The sequence below is a fragment of the Bemisia tabaci genome, chromosome 1 (assembly GCF_918797505.1).
Source record: "Bemisia tabaci chromosome 1, PGI_BMITA_v3".
NCBI classification, from domain to species: domain Eukaryota; kingdom Metazoa; phylum Arthropoda; class Insecta; order Hemiptera; family Aleyrodidae; genus Bemisia; species Bemisia tabaci.
The window spans coordinates 38,535,332-38,556,283 of NC_092793.1; the positions used below are offsets into that span (position 1 = coordinate 38,535,332).

Consider the following 20,952-nt stretch of genomic DNA (forward strand, 5'->3'; position numbering starts at 1 on the left):
ATAATAGACATACCTATAGGTATTAGAATATAATACAGGGTGCGGCAAAAGTCCCGGGACGGCTGTTTATTTTTTAAACGGCTACACGTAGAAAAACGAATTTTGGGGGATGTTCTTGGGTCAAAGTAAGCTACTTTTTGGCACTCCCCAAAATTTGTTTGGGGGCCCCCCTAGGGGAGGGCGGGGGGCAACTTTATTTTTCTAATAGCAACCCCCCCCTTTGTGATACCTCATTCGAAAGATAATAAAAAAAGAAAATTTTTGGCGCAAACCGCAGGTCAAAATGTTCATTTTTGACAAAATGGCGGCCGGTCAAAGTTCAAAACGGCAGAAATTTGGCATCTCCGTTGTTTATTGACGGATTGGTGTGAAACTTAGAATCATCGGGTTTTTCGAGATGAGAAAAACGATTCTGGCATTGGTTTTCCAGAAAAGTCAGTCCTTTTCAAAATGGCGGCGGTCAAAATGGCGGCCTCGAGCGGGAAGCGGATATTTAGGTTGCATATCGTTGGATTTGCATGAAACTTGGTATCTGGGGGTATTTCGGCACGAGAAGAACGAATCTTTCATTGGATACCTGAAATTTTGACAAATTCCTGAATGGCGGCGGAAAAATGGCGGGAAATCAGTTTTACGGCTGTTTACCGACGGATTTGCATGAAATTTGAATTCCTGGCGGTTTTTGGCTCGTTATAAAAGAATCTTTCATTAGATTCTTGAAATATCAAATAATTTCATGCTAATCCATCGGTAAAAGAGCCGTAAAACTGATTTCCCGTCATTTTTCCGCCGCCATTCAGGAATTTGTCAAGATTTCAGGTATCCAATGAAAGATTCGTTCTTCTCGTGCCGAAATAACCCCAGATACCAAGTTTCATGCAAATCCAACGATATGCAACCTAAATATCCGCTTCCCGCTCGAGGCCGCCATTTTGACCGCCGCCATTTTGAAAAGGACTGACTTTTCTGGAAAACAAATGCCAGAATCGTTTTTCTCATCTCGAAAAACCCTAGGATTCCGAGTTTCACACCAATCCGTCAATAAACAACGGAGATGCCAAATGTCCGCCATTTTGAACTTTGACCGGCCGCCATTTTGTCAAAAATGAACATTTTGACCTGCGGTTTGCGCCAAAAATTTTCTTTTTTTATTATCTTTCGAATGAGGTATCACAAAGGGGGGGTTGCTATTTGAAAAAAAAAGTTGCCCCCCGCCCTCCCCTAGGGGGGCCCCCAAACAAATTTTGGGGAGTGCCAAAAAGTAGCTTACTTTGACGCAAGAACATCCTCCAAAATTCGTTTTTCTACGTGAAGCCGTTTAAAAAATAAACAGCCGTCCCGGGACTTTTGCCGCACCCTGTATTTACAGCAAAAGTAACATCCAACTTACCTACGCCAAACTGACACTAAAAAAAGTATAAAAAGGATAGGATAGAAATAGGATATAAAAAGGAAGAAAGGATAGGAAAGTATACAGGGTTATCCAAAAGTCACTGACCACCCCTGTAACTTTTTTCCAAATTGAGATAGAAGTTTGAAACTTTGGGAATGTTCCTCGGTCTAAAGTAGCAACTTTTTGGTCCCCCCAAAATTTTGGGGGGCGGCCCCCCTTAAGGGGGGCGGGGGCTAACTTTTTTTTTCAAATAGCAACCCCCCCTTTGTGATACCTCATTCGAAAGATAATAAAAAAAGAACATTTTTGGCGCAAACCGCAGGTCAAAATGTTCATTTTTGACAAAATGGCGGCCGGTCAAAGTTCAAAACGGCAGAAATTTGGCATCTCCGTTGTTTATTGACGGATTGGTGTGAAACTTAGAATCATCGGGTTTTTCGAGATGAGAAAAACGATTCTGGCATTGGTTTTCCAGAAAAGTCAGTCCTTTTCAAAATGGCGGCGGTCAAAATGGCGGCCTCGAGCGGGAAGCGGATATTTAGGTTGCATATCGTTGGATTTGCATGAAACTTGGTATCTGGGGGTATTTCGGCACGAGAAGAACGAATCTTTCATTGGATACCTGAAATTTTGACAAATTCCTGAATGGCGGCGGAAAAATGGCGGGAAATCAGTTTTACGGCTGTTTACCGACGGATTTGCATGAAATTTGAATTCCTGGCGGTTTTTGGCTCGTTATAAAAGAATCTTTCATTAGATTCTTGAAATATCAAATAATTTCATGCTAATCCATCGGTAAAAGAGCCGTAAAACTGATTTCCCGTCATTTTTCCGCCGCCATTCAGGAATTTGTCAAGATTTCAGGTATCCAATGAAAGATTCGTTCTTCTCGTGCCGAAATAACCCCAGATACCAAGTTTCATGCAAATCCAACGATATGCAACCTAAATATCCGCTTCCCGCTCGAGGCCGCCATTTTGACCGCCGCCATTTTGAAAAGGACTGACTTTTCTGGAAAACAAATGCCAGAATCGTTTTTCTCATCTCGAAAAACCCTAGGATTCCGAGTTTCACACCAATCCGTCAATAAACAACGGAGATGCCAAATGTCCGCCATTTTGAACTTTGACCGGCCGCCATTTTGTCAAAAATGAACATTTTGACCTGCGGTTTGCGCCAAAAATTTTCTTTTTTTATTATCTTTCGAATGAGGTATCACAAAGGGGGGGTTGCTATTTGAAAAAAAAAGTTAGCCCCCGCCCCCCTTAAGGGGGGCCGCCCCCCAAAATTTTGGGGGGACCAAAAAATTGCTACTTTAGACCGAGGAACATTCCCAAAGTTTCAAACTTCTATCTCAATTTGGAAAAAAGTTACAGGGGTGGTCAGTGACTTTTGGATAACCCTGTATGAAGAATAGCATAGTGATCTGATCGTGACATGACTTCAAAGTGATATCGTACTCGCTCATTGTGAAGTCAGGCCTTGTCCCGACGGCGGAACTGTCGCGAGTTTGATGCCCCAACCGAAGTTCCCTAACTCGACGCACACGCATGTGTTCCTGGAGTTTCTAGGCGGGAATATTTGAACAAAATTAATTTTTTTAGGTTAAACGATGTCAACTGGGGTAACTGAACTGATAATTATGAATGTGAGGTGAATATTTTGCGTTATTTTGACCAGGTATAAAACAAAAAACAACAACATAACACAGATATGGATAAAAAGAAAACATATTCGATAAAATTGTATTTTCCTGCAGTAGTGATATGCTACAAACGAAAATATAAAATTGATACTGAGATGTATACAAATATTTCTAAATAATAGCCGCTCAGAAATAAAACACCCGTAGTAAACTCCCGCTTCACGTGTAATCAACATCTCGAGTTCAATATCTGTTTGCGCTCAATGCGCCTACTAAAAGGAGGGTGCGTGGGTCTCGGCGAGACCACGGCGAATGGAGTTGGTTTTTGCGCCGGCGGCGCGTAAAAACCCCAAAGGGATGTCCCCTCGGGCTACTCTCAGGTGAAACACCCGAGACGCCGGATGACGCTCGTAAAGTGGAGAGGGGGGGGGGCGTCAGCCAGTTGAGTTGCCTCATAAGGGGGGGGGGGGAGGGCGATGTGCTCGTAGTTTCGGAACAGTGCAGCCAAGTGCAGCCTGTGACACGGCTCAGTAGAGTCTTCGTCCCGTGCTGTCGCGAGAGAATAGCCCTCGGGGTGTTCACTCTTTCCAAAAATAGTCCAAGGCGATCACTCAGGGATCTGCCTGGCGACGGGAACTCCAGTGAGTGAGACCCACGACGACAGCACCACACGGAAGGTGAGAGGAGCCGGGGTCACAGGCTGACCTGACCTGAACAGACCGAGATCATCGCTGAGGAAGATGGTAGAGTTAGTTACTCACGCAGTTGGGAGCGCCTTCAATATCCAGGCGGGCCACAGAGGTTGCAGCTGGCTGATGCGCTGCTGGAGATGTGGCAGGAGAGGAGCCAGAGCCGCGCTCGAATCAAAGTTCGGATCGAGGGGCTATTGGAAAACTGAAGCGGAGTCAGTTCAGTTTTCTTGGCTGACGATGATTGAGAGGAAGCCAGAGCCGCGCTCGAATCAAGATTCGGATCGAGGGGCTAACCGAAAGCTGAAGCGGAGTCAGATCAACTTTCTTGGCTGCGAGGCTGGAGCAGAGCGGTGGCCACACTTGAATCTAAGTTCGGATCAAGGGCTAGGAGAGGATACGAAGCGGAGTCACATCGTATCGTCGGAAGAGCTCGATTTTCCTGGGCTCGGCCGTGGGGATGTCTTCAAATTCGAATCATTCAAAAGAAGCGGAGCACGTCCGCGGCCGAGCCATCGGCGCTACCTAGCGGATGCTGTGGAAGGCTGGGATGGGCGTCGTGGAGCGAATCGTGGAGCGGGGAAGAGGGGCGGACGGCGCGAGCGCAGCGTAATCAGTGGCGGAGCAACCGCCGCACTATGGTCCCAATTCACTTTTCAGTGATCAAAAATCATAGCGGCTCTCCGTTTGAGTATAAATACATTTAAGATATGTTTTCCTCATGATTTTGATGCGCTGAATCTGAATTTGACCTCCGCTTTTCCCTAAAAAATCATTTGCAAAAGTTACTGTCATTTTTTCACATAAATCACAAACTGCCATACGATTGGCTTGTTATACTTGCTTAGATTGGATGAAAACCATGCGTTCATTGCACATACATGTGCAGTTCACGCAAAATTAAGGATGTTTTAATTTTTCCCCCCAATTATTATTTTTTTTTTTTTTTTTAAGGAAAACTAAACTGAAAAAAATGAAATAGATCTAAAATTCATTTGTATTTTAAAAATGTCGAAATAATGCTTCAGAGAAGACTTTTCTTTATGTTGATTTGACGGGAAACGCAAATCGGGTACATAACAATGTTGAAGAGCGGGGGTGCAATATTGTCACGTTAAGAAAAATTCAATCAACAATGGATAAATATTCGGGGAGTAAGAAATTTTACATCAATAGGTACTTTCTAGGATTGAAAAGAGCATTTTTAAAGATAAAACTGCGGAACGGAAAACTTTTCAAAAAATCTCCAAAAATAGGGGGAACCAAATTTTTTTCGAAATGGTCAACCTCAAAAAGATTCATAGAAGCTACATAAGTGCGTCTCTGTAGATGCAAAAGTGCTTAGCACGTGTTAAGCCTGCAACTATAGGTGTTTTTCAGGGCAAAAAATTGAGTTTTTCTGGAGCAAACTCGTAGGCACGTAAAAAATTCAAATTTGGTCGAAAAAGCAGGCGGAAGCAATTATTTTTGGTTCCGTTGCCTTTCTAAGGATCTGCAGAAACGACTTAAAAGTGTCTCTGGAGGTGCCAAATGTCTCAGAATATTTTTCGAGGGGCTTTCCAGGGTTGTAAAACAGTATTTTGAAGGAAACACGCAGGTACGAAAAAGATTCAAAATTCGTCCAAAAAGCAAGAAGAACCAACAATTTTTGGTTTAAAGACCTTCTTAAGGATTCATAGAGACTACTTAAGCACGTTTTTGGAGGTGTCGCATGCCTCAAAAAAGTTTAAGACGACTGCAGATTGATCGATGGCTAAACTTGCTAAATACCGTTATTTTAGCCACCGACTTAGAGACCTAGTAAATTCGATTTTTCAAGAAAAAGCAAACCAAAGCACGAAATATTTCTACTGTAGCTTCCCAAGAATGTGTAGAAGCTCCCTAAAGGTGTCCTATTAGGTGACCTTTGGTGACTTTTTTTTAAAATGAAAGTTCGTGGGAAAAATCGGCATTTTTTTATGAAAAATAGGTATCCAAATTCTACCTTGTGTGGGATGTGTCAGAATACCTCGGAGAAAAATTGTAATTAGTGCGTTACAATCCTCTTAGAGTCCTCTACAAAATGGTATAAGCAAGAATTCTGAGAGACAATTTCATGATTCAGGAGAGGCTCCGAACGCTTTGTTAGAAATAGCCACTTCACGGGTCAGAAAATACGTATCCGACTATTTGCACAGTTTGTGACACTTTCAAAGTGACTAGAAATTTTTTTGAGGTATACTACGTGTAGTTTATGACCCGTAGATACTATATTTATCAATTTTGACTTGAAAAAAAAATGTCGTCCAATTTCATAAATATCGATTTTTGAGCGCTCCCGAGCGGATTGGGACCATAGTGCGCCGCGCCGCGCCGGTGGCGCGGTGATAGGAGCGCTGCGCTCGGCTGGAAAGGAGATACCAGCTGGCCTGAAGCGTCCAGCCCACCTACAAACTAGGGGCCTCAAAGAGGCTCATCGATGGAACTGTTGACTGTTGCCTTTCAAAGATCGTCGGCCCGACGATCTTTGAGGGTGACCGATGTGTTCGGGATACATCACAGATCAGATCTTGAAATTTTCAAGGCATTCCGTGCAGAAATGGCTGAGAAATAGAAGAATTAGTGCCAGTTTGAGAGCCCCAGTTTGTACGTGGGCTGGACGCTTTAGTTCGCGGCGCGAAAAATATCTGTCACTTTTTCCAAAGATTACTGTCTCTCATATGTATTAGGTGAGCAGAGTAGCTCTGTCGTTGAGATTGATCCATTCCCAGTTCTATTTAATTTAAGTAAGACCCTTAAAGATTTACACGAGACGTAGGTGTTTGGTTGCAATTTTGCATGCGTTCTGTTCCCATTCGGTCATTTCGAAATTTTGCGAACAAATTAGTACTCAGCATGTTGCGATGCCGCGGTATTGAGAAATAGGCTCAGAAATTGCAAATTAATGGTAATCCTGGGACAAACGATGCCGACGAAGTACCTATGGAAAAGTACAAAAAATAAAATAAAGAGATACTTTAACATTTCTGATGAGTCACCTCGTGAGAAAATGGGCCTGTTGCAAGGTGCGGGGATTTGCAAATTGATGGCTCATTCTTGTGGCAAATTTCACGAAAAGAACGATGGCGCTACTAAAAAACCTTGAAATGACCTCTCAAACTAAAAAATGCTGTTTTTGGAACCGACCCATTCAAAACGGTCGTTTTTCAACCGCCATACTTGTGATTGGTGGAGCCATATGTATTCTGTGCTTGTGACGTGAAATGATATGACAGCCATGGTTTCTTCATCACTTACAATCTATTTTCCCGTTAGGAAAAGGCAGCCGCTTTTCAAATGCAAATATCGAGTCAATCGATAATTTTTTGATCAAAATGGAAATCAGAAATGGATTCCTCGTATGTTTAAATAGGTAAAACCTTCATTAGATAAAAAAGAACCGACGGGATAAACCCTATTTTTAAGGAAGACTGTAGTCAATGGGCGATTGTTTACATCTGCTTGGTGATAACAGACATGGACATTAGCTCGATATTTGGCCATTTTCATGAGTTTTTACTTTTTTGTCACTATTTGAAGGTAAGTTTATTTTGTAAATCAATTTTTTAAACCTTAGGATCATGTTAAAAGCTGTAAAGGTATACTTTGTTACTTATTAATTCAGAACACACTCGGCAGTCCAACGCTGAAACCATGGATGTTCTCTCAATGCGTGTGAATCATCTCTTCAACAAACATCTCAGTATCATTCAGAACGTTCCCACGTTTTATAAACTTATGTTATTTTAAAATCCTGTGTGTTTTAAATGTAACACTATACAGAAAAATTTATCGATAAAGTCTGGTAACCGAACGAGGATCCTACGTCTACTTTCCTTGCCTCCAGCTAAAACATACCGGTCTCCTCATCTCATCAGTAATGTCTAAGGTAAGTTTTTTTCATCATCAACATAGAGTACCTACAATAGAGTCGCAAAGTGCTGGATCGTCGATGAAGTCACTTTTGGAGGCTGTTTTGTCCAGTTCTCCGGAGACTAGTGTGCGGCGACTAGCGATGACGCATACGCAGAGACTCGCGCTCGGCGCTCCCCACTCTAGGGCTGTTCAATCGGTTGTCGGTAAGCCACCGAAACAGTTCCGTTAAGAAAAAGTTACGATAAGAGCGCTCTTACCGATAGCGATCAGAGTTTTCGGAGCTGGCGAAAATAAGCTGTTGCCAATTGTACATCTATTTTACGCGCCGCCGCGCCAGGCAATCTGATAAACCGACACACGGGGCAACAATGTATTGAGTGCGAGCTCTCAAAACTCCGATAAGGCCGGCTGTTGTCGATATCATGGCCACTGTCGGTACTGCCGCCAGTTTCAATAAGAGACGATGTCGATAGTGTTCCGGCAAGAATTCGTTTGAACACCCCTACCCCACTCTCGACTCGGCTCCGTTCGTCGGCTAGGTCCACACAAATTGAATCAGCTAAGTAGGCCGGTAATAAGTCTGAAATTGAGCCCATATATGAATATTATCTAGGAGTAACATACATTAATGGATTCATAATGGCTTAGAATATCTATTCACTGAAAAAAACACTCCGGCCATGGAAGCCGTACTTACGGGCTATATAGACATACCGTTCGTGTTCCGGGCTCAGAGGCCGAAAGTTCCGAGCGTAGCACCCGGAGCAGTCGAAGTGCTCCGGGTGCTACGCCCGGAACTTTCGGCCTCTGAGCCTGGAACACGGACGGTATGTCTATATAGCCCGTAAGTACGGCTTCCACGGCCGGAGTGTTTTTTTTCAGTGAAGCAAAATTTGCACAAATTAATATCGATGGAATTAAAAAATGTCGAAAAAACACAAGCAGTCGTTGCTTTTTCCGTAAGCCGCCGTGATAAGAAATGCCGGTTGGTTCACACTTTGTATAAGTCAGAAATTAAATTCCAATATGAATATTATCCAGGAGTAATATACATCAATAGATTCATTATGGCTTTGACTACCTTTTAATGGCAAAATTTGCAAAAATTAATGCTGATTGAATTATAAAATGTCGAAAAAACACAAGCAGTTCTTGATCTCTCCATCTGCCGCCGTGTTACAAAATGCCGTTGGGTTCACACTTGGTTCACACTTTTCGGAGCACACGCGGCTCGGAAACGCCTGTTCGTGGATTGGCTTCATCGGCGCTCCAGTACTTTGCGACTCTTTTGTACTCTATGATCATCAATGATTGATACTATCATTTTGGTGTCTTCAGTGAAGCATTAAAGGGTGAAATAGTAAGAAGTAACAACTGACTCGCTACATCCAGGTTTGAGCGTTGGACTGCCGGAGTGTGATCTGAATTAATAAGTAACAAAGTGTACCTTTACAGCTTTTAACATGATCCTAAGGCACTAAACAATTTATTTACAAAATAATCTTACCTTCAAATAGTGACAAAAAAGTAAAAACTCATGAAAATGGCCAAATATCGAGCTAATGTCCATGTCTGTTATCACTGAGCAGATGTAAACAATCGCCCGTTGACTACAGTCTTCCTTAAAAATAGGGTTTATCCCGTCGGTTCTTATTTATCTAATAAAGGTTTTAACCATTTAAACGTACGAGGAATCCATTCCTGATTTCCATTTTGATCAAAAAATTATCGATTGACTCGATATTTGCATTTGAAAAGCGGCTGCCATTTCCTTACGGGAAAATACATTGTAGGTAAGTGATGAAGAAACCAGGTCTGTCATATCATTTCACGTCACAAGTATGGCGGACCCGAAACGATCGTTTTGAAAATCCAAATTCTGAGGCGTTTTTAAGTTGATTTTTTGGGGGTTTCCGGTGATCAAAAAACTCCGGGAAAATTCCTGTGACATCAGGAGCCTTAAATCTTTCGATTAAAGCAATAAAAAAAATTGGTGCAACAGGCCCAATTGGACTGTAAGTATAGATGTTTTCTCGGTTTAAATTATTGAATCTATTACCTAATGCAAATTTGAGTAAAGAAGTCGTGTTAAAAACACTCCAACTACTGTTTTGACAGCATAAACAGTACCGACGAAAATCAAAGATTTTTAGGAATACCTATTTACCTTTGACATTACAGTGTAGATCAAACCAAGAGCAGCAATGACTGATAGAATCCATAAGAACTTGTGAGTATCTTTATCAAACTTAAAATCAGCAGGAGGTGGATATAAAATGGACCTAATTAAGCTTCCTTTAGTTGTTAAGAAGCCTGTTCGGAGGACAACAGCATAAATTGGTTGATATTTTCCAGTGGTGCAGCGGCCTTGGAGAACAATTGTGCCACAGAATAAAGTGTGATTTTCATCCTCAAGTTCACTGTATAAAATATTTTGTTTCGGTAGAGCAGTTTTAAGGACAGGTGCACTTTCACCTGTAAAGTAAGCCTCTGATTAATTCTATCACTAGTTACATTGATGGGACGACTGAAAACAATTTAACCTGGATTTGCAACACTGCAACTTTTCTGTTACATGTTATTCATTATCTAGAGGAAAAACAATGTCATACGAAGGAGAGCCTATCATAGTCATTACTTTCTGAGACCCAACGAAATTTTTTTGTTAAGGCAAGATTATTCTATACCAGCCATTTCGGGCTCATTACAGCGAGTCGTCACATCTAGCCTAAGGGCTCCCGCCCGTTGGTTCTCGAAGTAATCGCTACACGCTTCCTACGCGACTCGCTCTGTAGCCGCTTCATTCTGACTGGAAATTATAAAAAAGAGAAGATTATAAAGAGAGATAGGAGTAAGAAGGAAAAATAATAAAAGAAAAGGAAATGGTAATGGGAAACAATAAATTAAAAAAGGAAGAAAGAAAATAGAAAGAAAAAATGAAGAAAAGAAAGGGGAAAAATACATATGAGGGTTTGAAAGAACTGGAAAGTGAAAACAAAAATAAACAAGCAGAAAAAAAATTTAAGAGAAAAGAAGGAAAGGAAAAACGGAAAAAATTCTTCAAAATTTCGGTTTGAAGACATTATCAAAGAAAATGATCGAAAAGATAATAAAATAAATTTAGGAAAAAGGAATGAGATAGGTAGGAAAAAAAAAGAAGGGAAAGAAGAAACTGAATGAGTACCTATGAAGAAAATACAATAAAAAGAAAAGTATAATATGGACAAAAATTCAATGAAAAAGGGAAGAAAGGCAATCAATTTAAAAAAAATGATGAGCAATTCCAAGGAATACAGACTGAAGACGATCTTTTTGTTCCTGCTGATGCGATCGCAGTTAAGAAATATATGTGGGTAATAGCTATAGAGTGCGCCAAGCTAAGAGCAAGAGAAGGAAGCAAGTGCACTTGATTAAGGAGTGACCGGAAGGAAATGAGGGAGGTTTTTGTAGGTGTGAAGGTGGTGGGCTGGAAAGCAAGACTACGAAGCCATTATCACGCTTGAACACTTTTATTTAACGAAAGTGACACACAACCATCAAAGATGTCAAAAGACCAAAAAGACACGCAATACAAGGTTCATACCGCCATGATGGTCGGCTCACGAATGAGGGTTGTTGTCATCGATGGCTGGTGAGCCACCGACAACCCCAACACCTCCCTTTTATAATGAAAAAAATTCCTTTTTCCTCTCTTACCCGAAGGAAGCAAATGCAATGCAGCCAGTAAGGCATTTTATAAATAATAAGCCATTTAGGCATTGATAAAAACAGAGAAGCCATTCCCAAGTAGCATTTTTCAACGGAAAAATCGCGATTTTATCGCCGATAAAGTCGCGATTATCCTCGATTTTATCGGCGATAAAATCGCTAGGATCATCAACATTTGAGCGATTATCCTCGATCTTTTCGCGATTTTATTGCGATTTTATCGGCCCGAAAAAATTGCGATTTTATCGCGATAAGATCGAGGATGATCGCTCAGATGTTGATGATCCTAGCGATTGATAAAATCGCCAAAAAAAAGGGGTTAAAGTTGTCAGCCGATTGCCGTTAGGTTCAGCCGTCAGGTCCTTTGACGAAGACGAGCGTAAAATCCCCGGAGCCTCCGCGGGGATTCGAACCCCAGTCGCTACGGTGGAAGGCCAGCACATTGTCACTATGCTATGACCGCTATATGACTTGCGTGTGCGAATTTAAGCCTCTTATACATGGATCGGCGCTTCGCAACCTCACAACTTATGTCTTTGCGTTGACTGACACCGATTTTTCATTGGATTATTTTTTTTTTTTTTTTTTTTTTAATTTTCCCTCCTCTGTATTTTATTTCATACCTTGAAATACGGTTGGTAAAATAAGGTTCTATTGGTAATCTCATCATTCTGTCTCTGTAAAATTACCAATAATAGTGAGATGGCAAAGTTACCGATGGACCTTGGGAAAAACGCCAATAGTTTTTATCGACTGTGGTAGAATTACCGGGATAAAATGGTAAAGTTACCGGGGATTGATTACCAATAAAAGTGGCATTCTTACCTGAAAAAATCAGTAAAAATACCGGTTTTCAGGTAAGCTTACCAGTCTGTCTTTGTAACATTATACTAATAATTGATAAAAAAAAATGAGATGGTTAAGTTACCAACGGATCTCGGTAAAAACGGCGGCGGCGGAATAGAAACATCTTTCATTAATGAAAAATTGCAATTTATTGCAATTTTATCTCTATAAAATCGCGTTCGATAATATCGCGATTTTGTTGCAATTTATCGCGATTTTTCTCCCGATAATATTGCAATAAATCGCGACGTCGATAAAATCGCGATACATTCTCCAATTAAATCGCAATTTATCGCGATCACTGCTACTTGGGTTGGGGCATTAATCGTACACATAGCCATTGGGGCATTAATAACTCACTAGCCATTGGGGCATTAATCGAACAAATAGCCATTAGGGCATTAATAACTCACTAGCCATTGGGGCATTAATCGAACACATAGCCATTGGGGCATTTATAAACTCACAAGCCATTGGGGCATTAATAGAACAAATTAGATTACCTATCAGGCACAATGAGCAATGAGGTACAGACGCAATAATGAACAGCGAGCCGTAGAAGCCTTCATGAACAAGTAGCCGTAACACAACATTGAACAATGAGCCGCGAAGGTGTTGATTAGTTTAGAGCCGAAGAGGCATTAATCGCAAATAAGCTTTTATGAAGCTAAGATTGATAAAAGACACCATTTTTTGCTAAAATTTTAACACTAAGTTTTAAGGTTAAATATTAGGCATCATCCTGTTAATTAAAACACAGTTAAAATATTTTACACTAGCATTTCATTTTCAAGTTTATAAAATACACAAGTGCATTTCGTTACTGCAACATTACAATGACAAAAGTAATTACAGACACTGATATAGAATAGGCTGTTAACAGATGACAAATTTGTCTGAATTAGTTGAAAATGTGTTATACATAATGGAATTAGTACAAAAATATTACACTGTTAATTTGGATTTACTTTGTAGTGCATAATAAGGTCCGATTATTTTGTAAGAGACCGGAATTTACTTAGAAACAAAGTTGGGATCCAGCTTTTTTGGGCAACCTCTACCGAAATTTCTAGTGGCAGGTTTGATTGGAGAGGCAAAAATTTGATTAAAGTTACTACTTGATTTATCAAGATTCCGTATGCCTACTTGATGAGTTACAGATTCAGTTTGCTGCACAGGGGTTGATGAGCTTGGCTGAGTCTCAAAACCTAGAAAATCCTCACTCTCTGAGCTTGACTCATTTAATATTATTTCTTGATTTTCAATGACAGTGATATCAGAGTCTTCCTCGCTTAACGGCTCAGATTCTTGGGATTGAGATTCAGTATTCTTTGATACAACAGGTAATTTCACAATGTTTGTTTGACTAAATGCGGGAGGTTCATCACTTTGTATTTTATCGCATTCACTTTCAATTTGAGATTCGGAATTTGAGTTCAACTCATCGAAGATCCATAAATGATTTGTTTGTGTTTGAGGAATATGGCTACACCGCTTTCTGATAAACTTAGAGTTTCTTCTCAAGATTACTCCATTACAGTTTTTAACAATATATGACCTAGGAACATTAGATAATTTTTCCACAATTACTGCTGGGTACCACCTGTTATCTGTGTCAAGAAGCCATATGTTCTCACCACTGTGGTAATCTTCTTTAGATTTTGCTGTTTGATCATAATTATGTTTAACTTTGTCAAGATGATTTTGCCTTTTAACTTCTACATTAACTGTCTCAGGTTTTAAAACTTTTTCACTAATAGGAATTTGAGTTCTCAGGACTCTTCCCATTAACATTTGAGCAGGAGATGCGCCTAATTCAACTAAGGGAGCATTGTTATATTCCAGAATTGCTAAATCTAAGTCACTTTTGCTTTCTAACACTTTTCGCAAGAGTGATTTTGCCCTTTTCACAGCTGATTCGGCCATGCCGTTAGATTGAGGGTACCTCGGAGACGAGATAACGATTGTAAAATTAAATTGATCAGCAAATTGCTTTACTTCAAAAGATCCTAATGGTTGGTTGTCTGCGACAATTTGTGCTGGAATACTATGAGTTCTAAATATTTCTTTTAAAACTGTGACAACTTCAGAGGCTGTCTTATTCCTAAGATGCTTAATTTCAAGCCATTTGGAGTGATAGTCAGTTACAATTAAATAATTTTTCTTTTGAAATTCAGCGATATCTGCTCCTAACTTATGAAATGGAATTGTTGGAACAGTGTGAGGGATTAGCGGTTCTTTGACATTTTTGGGGCTAAATTTAGTACATACAATACATGCTTTGACATAATTTTCAATATCGGACACATACCCAGGCCAGTAACATATGAGTTTAGCTTTCTCTATGGTTTTCCCTGTTCCTAAGTGGGCGTTGCCATGTAACAACTTGAAATAGCTAGGCCTTAGTATTGTTGGTATGACTATTCGGTTTTTAAAATACAATATCTCATCATTAATTGTTAGATCACATCTTATTTTGAAAAATGGCTGGAGCATTTCTACATTGCATTTAGTCCAGTCTGTCATAAGCAATTGCTTGACCTGATTAATGAGAGGATCATTTAGAGTAGCGTTTTGAAGTTCTAAGAATTTTGCATTGGACAGCTGAAATTTAACATCCACACAGTGAACAACATCATTCAGTTGAATTTCATCCTCAGGTTTATTACTAACAATAAAATTTCGTGACAAAAGATCAGCTAGGAGATTATCTTTTCTCGGTATGTACTTAACTTCTAAATCATATGGAAGCAATTTCAGCAAAAGACGCTGCAATCTGTTGGACATTATTTGAGAGATATTCTTTTTATAACTCGGCTCTAGTGGTTTGTGATCGTTTTCAATTAAGATTTTAAAACCATAGACCATGTTGTGAAAACGTTTTACCGCAAATACAATACTAAGTAGTTCTTTCTCTATTTGAGCGTAGCGCGTTTCAGCATCTGATAAGTTCCTTGACGCAAATGCAACCTGCTTTTGATTCTGGAGCAGACAGGCTCCAAGACCAAATTGTGAAGCGTCACATTGAATAAGAATTGGCTTTTTGGGATCAAAACTAGTCAGATTGCTGATGGCGCACACTGCTTCCTTGATTTTATTAAAACTATCAGAATGAATTTGTTGCCATGTAAACATAGAATTTTTTTTCAATAGTCCCCTAAGCGGAGCAACTAGATCTGCTAATTTTGGGATGTGTTCCCTTACATAATTGATGGTTCCTAAAAAACTTTGTAGCTCTTTCCGGTTTCTGGGATTCTTTAATTGCAAGATTGCTTCAAGATAATCAGGATTCGGAGAGATACCTACACCACTAATAACATGCCCCATATAGTTGATCGTAGGTTTCTTGAATTGGACTTTATTTTTATTAAATTTAATATTGAGCGATTCAGCCCTTTTCATCACTTCTTTAAATGCAATATCATGTTCCTCTTCCGTTGACCCAGCAATAAGGATATCATCGAAATAAATAACGACATTAGGAATGTCTCCAAAATATTTGGTTAATAATTTTTGAAAGATCTCAGGAGCGCACCCCAAGTAGCAGTGATCGCGATAAATTGCGATTTAATTGGAGAATGTATCGCGATTTTATCGACGTCGCGATTTATTGCAATATTATCGGGAGAAAAATCGCGATAAATTGCAACAAAATCGCGATATTATCGAACGCGATTTTATAGAGATAAAATTGCAATAAATTGCAATTTTTCATTAACGCATGAATGACGCATATGAAAGATGTTTCTATTCCGCCGCCGCCGTTTTTACCGAGATCCGTTGGTAACTTAACCATCTCATTTTTTTTATCAATTATTAGTATAATGTTACAAATACAGACTGGTAAGCTTACCTGAAAACCGATATTTTTACTGATTTTTTCAGGTAAGAATACCACTTTTATTGGTAATCAATCCCCGGTAACTTTACCATTTTATCTCGGTAATTCTACCACAGTCGATAAAAACTATTGGCGTTTTTCCCAAGGTCCATCGGTAACTTTGCCATCTCACTATTATTGGTAATTTTACAGAGACAGAATGATGAGATTACCAATAGAACCTTATTTTACCAACCGTATTCAAGGTATGAAATAAAATACAGAGGAGGGAAAATTAAAAAAAAAAAAAAAAAAAAAAAAAAAAAAAAAAATCCAAATCCAATGAAAAATCGGTGTCAGTCAACGCAAAGACATAAGTTGTGAGGTTGCGAAGCGCCGATCCATGTATAAGAGGCTTCAATTCGCACACGCAAGTCATATAGCGGTCATAGCATAGTGACAATGTGCTGGCCTTCCACCGTAGCGATTGGGGTTCGAATCCCCGCGGAGGCTCCGGGGATTTTACGCTCGTCTTCGTCAAAGGACCTGACGGCTGAACCTAACGGCAATCGGCTGATAAATTTAACCCCTTTTTTTTGGCGATTTTATCAATCGCTAGGATCATCAACATCTGAGCGATCATCCTCGATCTTATCGCGATAAAATCGCAATTTTTTCGGGCCGATAAAATCGCAATAGAATCGCGAAAAGATCGAGGATAATCGCTCAAATGTTGATGATCCTAGCGATTTTATCGCCGATAAAATCGAGGATAATCGCGACTTTATCGGCGATAAAATCGCGATTTTTCCGTTGAAAAATGCTACTTGGGACACAATGCCAAAAGGTAATCTTAGAAATCTATAACTACCGAAGGGTGTGTGAAACCCCATTAACTTCGATGCTTCATGTGTAAGTCTACAATGCCAGAATCCATCCTTAATATCCAGCACTGTAAAAACGTTTTTTCCAGCTAGTTTAGGTTTAATCTCTTCGAATGAGGGTATGAGAAATAATTCTCTCCCAATGTTTTTATTTAAGTTCCTTGGATCAAGGCAGATTCTGATCGAATGGTCGTCCTTTTCCACAACAACTAAATTACTATACCATGCAACATCAGAGACATCATTAGATATTATATTAGAGATTAGCAAGGTTTCTAGTTTCTTCTTTAAAGATGGTAAAATTTTATGCGGCAACCTCCTGGGAGGATCATTTGAAGGTACTGAATTAGGATTAACAAAAACATCAACTAGATCAGGAAAAGTTCCGAGACCTGTAAAGGAATTAGGAAAATTAATAAGCACTGCTAGCTTCATCTTTGGAGGCTGAAACATAATCAATTTGTTCTTTAACAATGAGACCTAGATCAACGCAGGTTTTTAAACCTAAGAGAGGCACAGTGCCTGCTTTGGTTACAGTAAATAAAATTTTGTATAATACATTTTGACCAGGTAAACTGCAATTCAAAAGTACATTACCAAGTGTTTCGATTGGATTACCGCCGTATCCCAGAATGATCGATTTATTTGGCGTCAGCACATTATCCACATTCTTGACCTTTTGAGAGATGTAGTTGGGTAGAATGTTGATTTCCGCACCTGTGTCCAGTTTGAAGTCAACGAAGGAGTTGTTCACACGAATGTTCTGCATCCAGAATTTGGCTGAACTACTTGGTGTATCGTTGATCGCATGGACTACTAGGGTATTGGTTGAATCGTGTGTGTGAGATGTGCTGGCGGTTGCTGACTCACTCAAATTCACCGACATTTCAGGAGAAACACTAGTTTTGTTTACAATACTTGGAGACATGGGCATCACAGAGCGATGATTATCACAATTGACTGGAACATTTTGCTTCACGGAGCAATAATTATCATTAATTACTAGAACATTTTGCTTCACCGAGCAATTAGAATTTAGTGGATTTTGCATGTCGGAGCATTTGTTAATTTCACTTAAGGAATTTGCTTCAGCGCAATTATTAAAAACACTTAAGGAATCATGCTTCTCGGAGCAATAATTAAAATTTCCACTTATCGGGATGGGTTTTTCAGAGCAAAAATTGGGGACAAAGAACGGATTATGCTTCCTGGTAGGGCTGTTCAATCGGTTGTCGGTAAGCCACCGAAACAGTTCCGTTAAGAAAAAGTTACGATAAGAGCGCTCTTACCGATAGCGATCAGAGTTTTCGGAGCTGGCGAAAATAAGCTGTTGCCAATTGTACATCTATTTTACGCGCCGCCGCGCCAGGCAATCTGATAAACCGACACACGGGGCAACAATGTATTGAGTGCGAGCTCTCAAAACTCCGATAAGGCCGGCTGTTGTCGATATCATGGCCACTGTCGGTACTGCCGCCAGTTTCAATAAGAGACGATGTCGATAGTGTTCCGGCAAGAATTCGTTTGAACACCCCTACTTCCTGGAGCTATCATCTATAACACTATTAGGGTTACGCTTTTCGGAGCTGTCATTCGGACAAATTACAGGTTGAAGCTTCTCGGAGCTAGGTAAGGAACGATCAACAACAATTTCATCGATTATCACAAAATCTTGTGCATCAATGTAATTGGCATAATTAGAATTAAACGGGATAGAGGCATTAATGGAAGATGATGCTAAATTTACTGTATCAGCTGAGCGCTGAGCAGGAGCACTAGAGGAAGGTTTAGAGCGCGTTTCACAGATACTTGCGAAGTGATTAAAGAACCCGCACTTTGAACATCTTTTGCGGAAGGCCGGACACTGACGAATAAGGATGAAGTTGTCCGCAGTTTTTACAGTTGATCTCACTCACTTGCTGCAGATTTTCTTGGGGTTGAGTTGAGCTGGTTCTTTCTTGCTTGGAGGTACTCGCAGAGTTCTGATGACGATTATTAAAACTGTTTCGCTGTTTGCTGGAGTTGGGTCTGGGCTGATATTTGATGTAATGGACCTGATTCCCATTGGACACTTCATTTGCTCTTTGCTTCCCAGTTTCCACAGAACGACAAATCTTGACTACCTTGTCTAGAACAAACTCTTCACCGCATCACTTTTCGCGTCTAATTCGTACCCGATAGAATAGTTCTTGTAACTTTCTTTGAACCGTTTCCAATTTTCGCTAAGAGATCCCGGTAGTTCTGGAGGTGATGGCACTCTCAACTCCATTGTTAAAATTACCGAACAAGAGCACACATAAAATGGAACAAAAGAACAAAAATCGAAATGAGGCTAAAATTGATTAAAACTGGTTATTTAAAACTTCATGATCGAATCATGATTTCGAATGACTCGATTTCGCGAGACTTACGAGTCTAGTTACGGTTTTAGAAGCGATGCATGGCGTGCTGGCACAGTTGATGGCTGTCACTTATCCTTCTTGATCCTCGTCGCCATGTTTGTAGGTGTGAAGGTGGTGGGCTGGAAAGCAAGACTACGAAGCCATTATCACGCTTGAACACTTTTATATAACGAAAGTGACACACAACCATCAAAGATATCAAAAGACCAAAAAGACACGCAATACAAGGTTCATACCGCCATGATGGTCGGCTCACGAATGAGCAGGGTACACTCTACTACAGGTATGGACAAATGGAATTTTAGGAAGTCGTCAAAACGCGTAGATTTCACAGCATCGAGAGTACGACTGCGAAGACCTGCGCGGCAAATGGACGGTACGACTTCATACGTCACTCGATCGCCGATTTTCTCAGCGCTGCCACTTCGGCACCCCGTTTGTCCATACCTGTAGTAGAGTGTACCTTGACGTAGAGTCCCTTTATACCCAGAGTTACGACAACTCACTTTTGGTTGGGCCAGGATTGGGCTGAAAGTGGCCTAAAAAAAAATCCAATTCTGATTGGTTCTCGCTCATGGAGGCCGAAACTAGTGCACCAAGATGGCGGTACCTCGTATGTGAACAAGAATAATGAAAATATTACCTAATTGTGGTTTATCAAGAGTAAATTGTTATTGCCATCGGTCCAAAATGAAAATAGATTAAGAAATTATTCACAAACCAATCTCATTTTCTTTTTAATTGATCAATTTGTTGATGTTGTTGTTTCTGTGTGACAGACATCGCAGGATTCCTGATCCTTATCCCCAGAGTTAAGAAATTTCATGAAAGATTATAAAAAGAAATTTCATTTAACACGCAGAATTCAGGATCAAACCCTTGAAACTTATGAATCTCCTTAAGTTCATTTATAGGCACGTGGTAAACTGTGAAAGGGAACTTTAGAAATGCCCAGAAAGTTGAGTAAAACAGCAAAAACATAATTTTGAATTTTTTATCTTAAATTTTGGTTGAACACACAGCCGTACCGGTTGAACACCAAAATAAATTTTACGGATAAAGTAAGACGTTAGCTTTCATATTTGGAGCAAAACAAATTTCTTGACTATAAAGAATCCTAGTACCCCCTAATAGTATATCGTTCTTTTTTGGTACAAAAGGGAGGGATCTTGAACTATCTTTGAAACAATTTAAATGATTTTTTCATTTGTCTCTGATTTTTTCAGAAAGTAACAGTTTGAAATTTGAGGTTAGGGTCCCCGGTCCCCCTCCCCATGATGAGCCAGAACTGCCAGAAGAGAAAGAGTAAGAGAAGACCAGAAGAGAAGAGCTGAGAGAAGACCGTGCTCCAACTGGTCTAATTGACGAATATTATTCTCTTTGAAAATAAAAACAAAATCTGTTGGAAAAAATAAGCATTTTTGACATTTTGTCGGTCGAAAGAAATTTCATTCGATGAAATTTCTTTTAGTAACTCTGCTTATCCCCCAATATCGTTCGTTTGAGTGCACTAGTTTCGGCCTCCATGGCCAGCCAAGGTCGGCTGCCAGTCAGCTGATAATCGAGTTGTCGTTACTCTGGGTATAAAGGGACTCTACCTTGACGAATGAGGGTCAGGGTTGTTGTCATCGATGGCTGGTGAGCCACCGACAACCCCAACAGGAGGTGGTG

General features: G+C 40.1%; 1 protein-coding gene across 1 annotated transcript in view; it reads right to left on the reverse strand.

Moving 5' to 3' along the window:
- The window catches only part of LOC109042780 (polyamine-transporting ATPase 13A3), a gene marked incomplete at its 5' end in the record, with an annotated part of 286,914 nt that overhangs the window by 146,024 nt on the left and 119,938 nt on the right, over window positions 1–20,952 (reverse strand). The window contains 1 exon segment of the mRNA XM_072300692.1: window positions 9,789–10,096. Coding sequence (XP_072156793.1) covers window positions 9,789–10,096 — 308 coding nt within the window.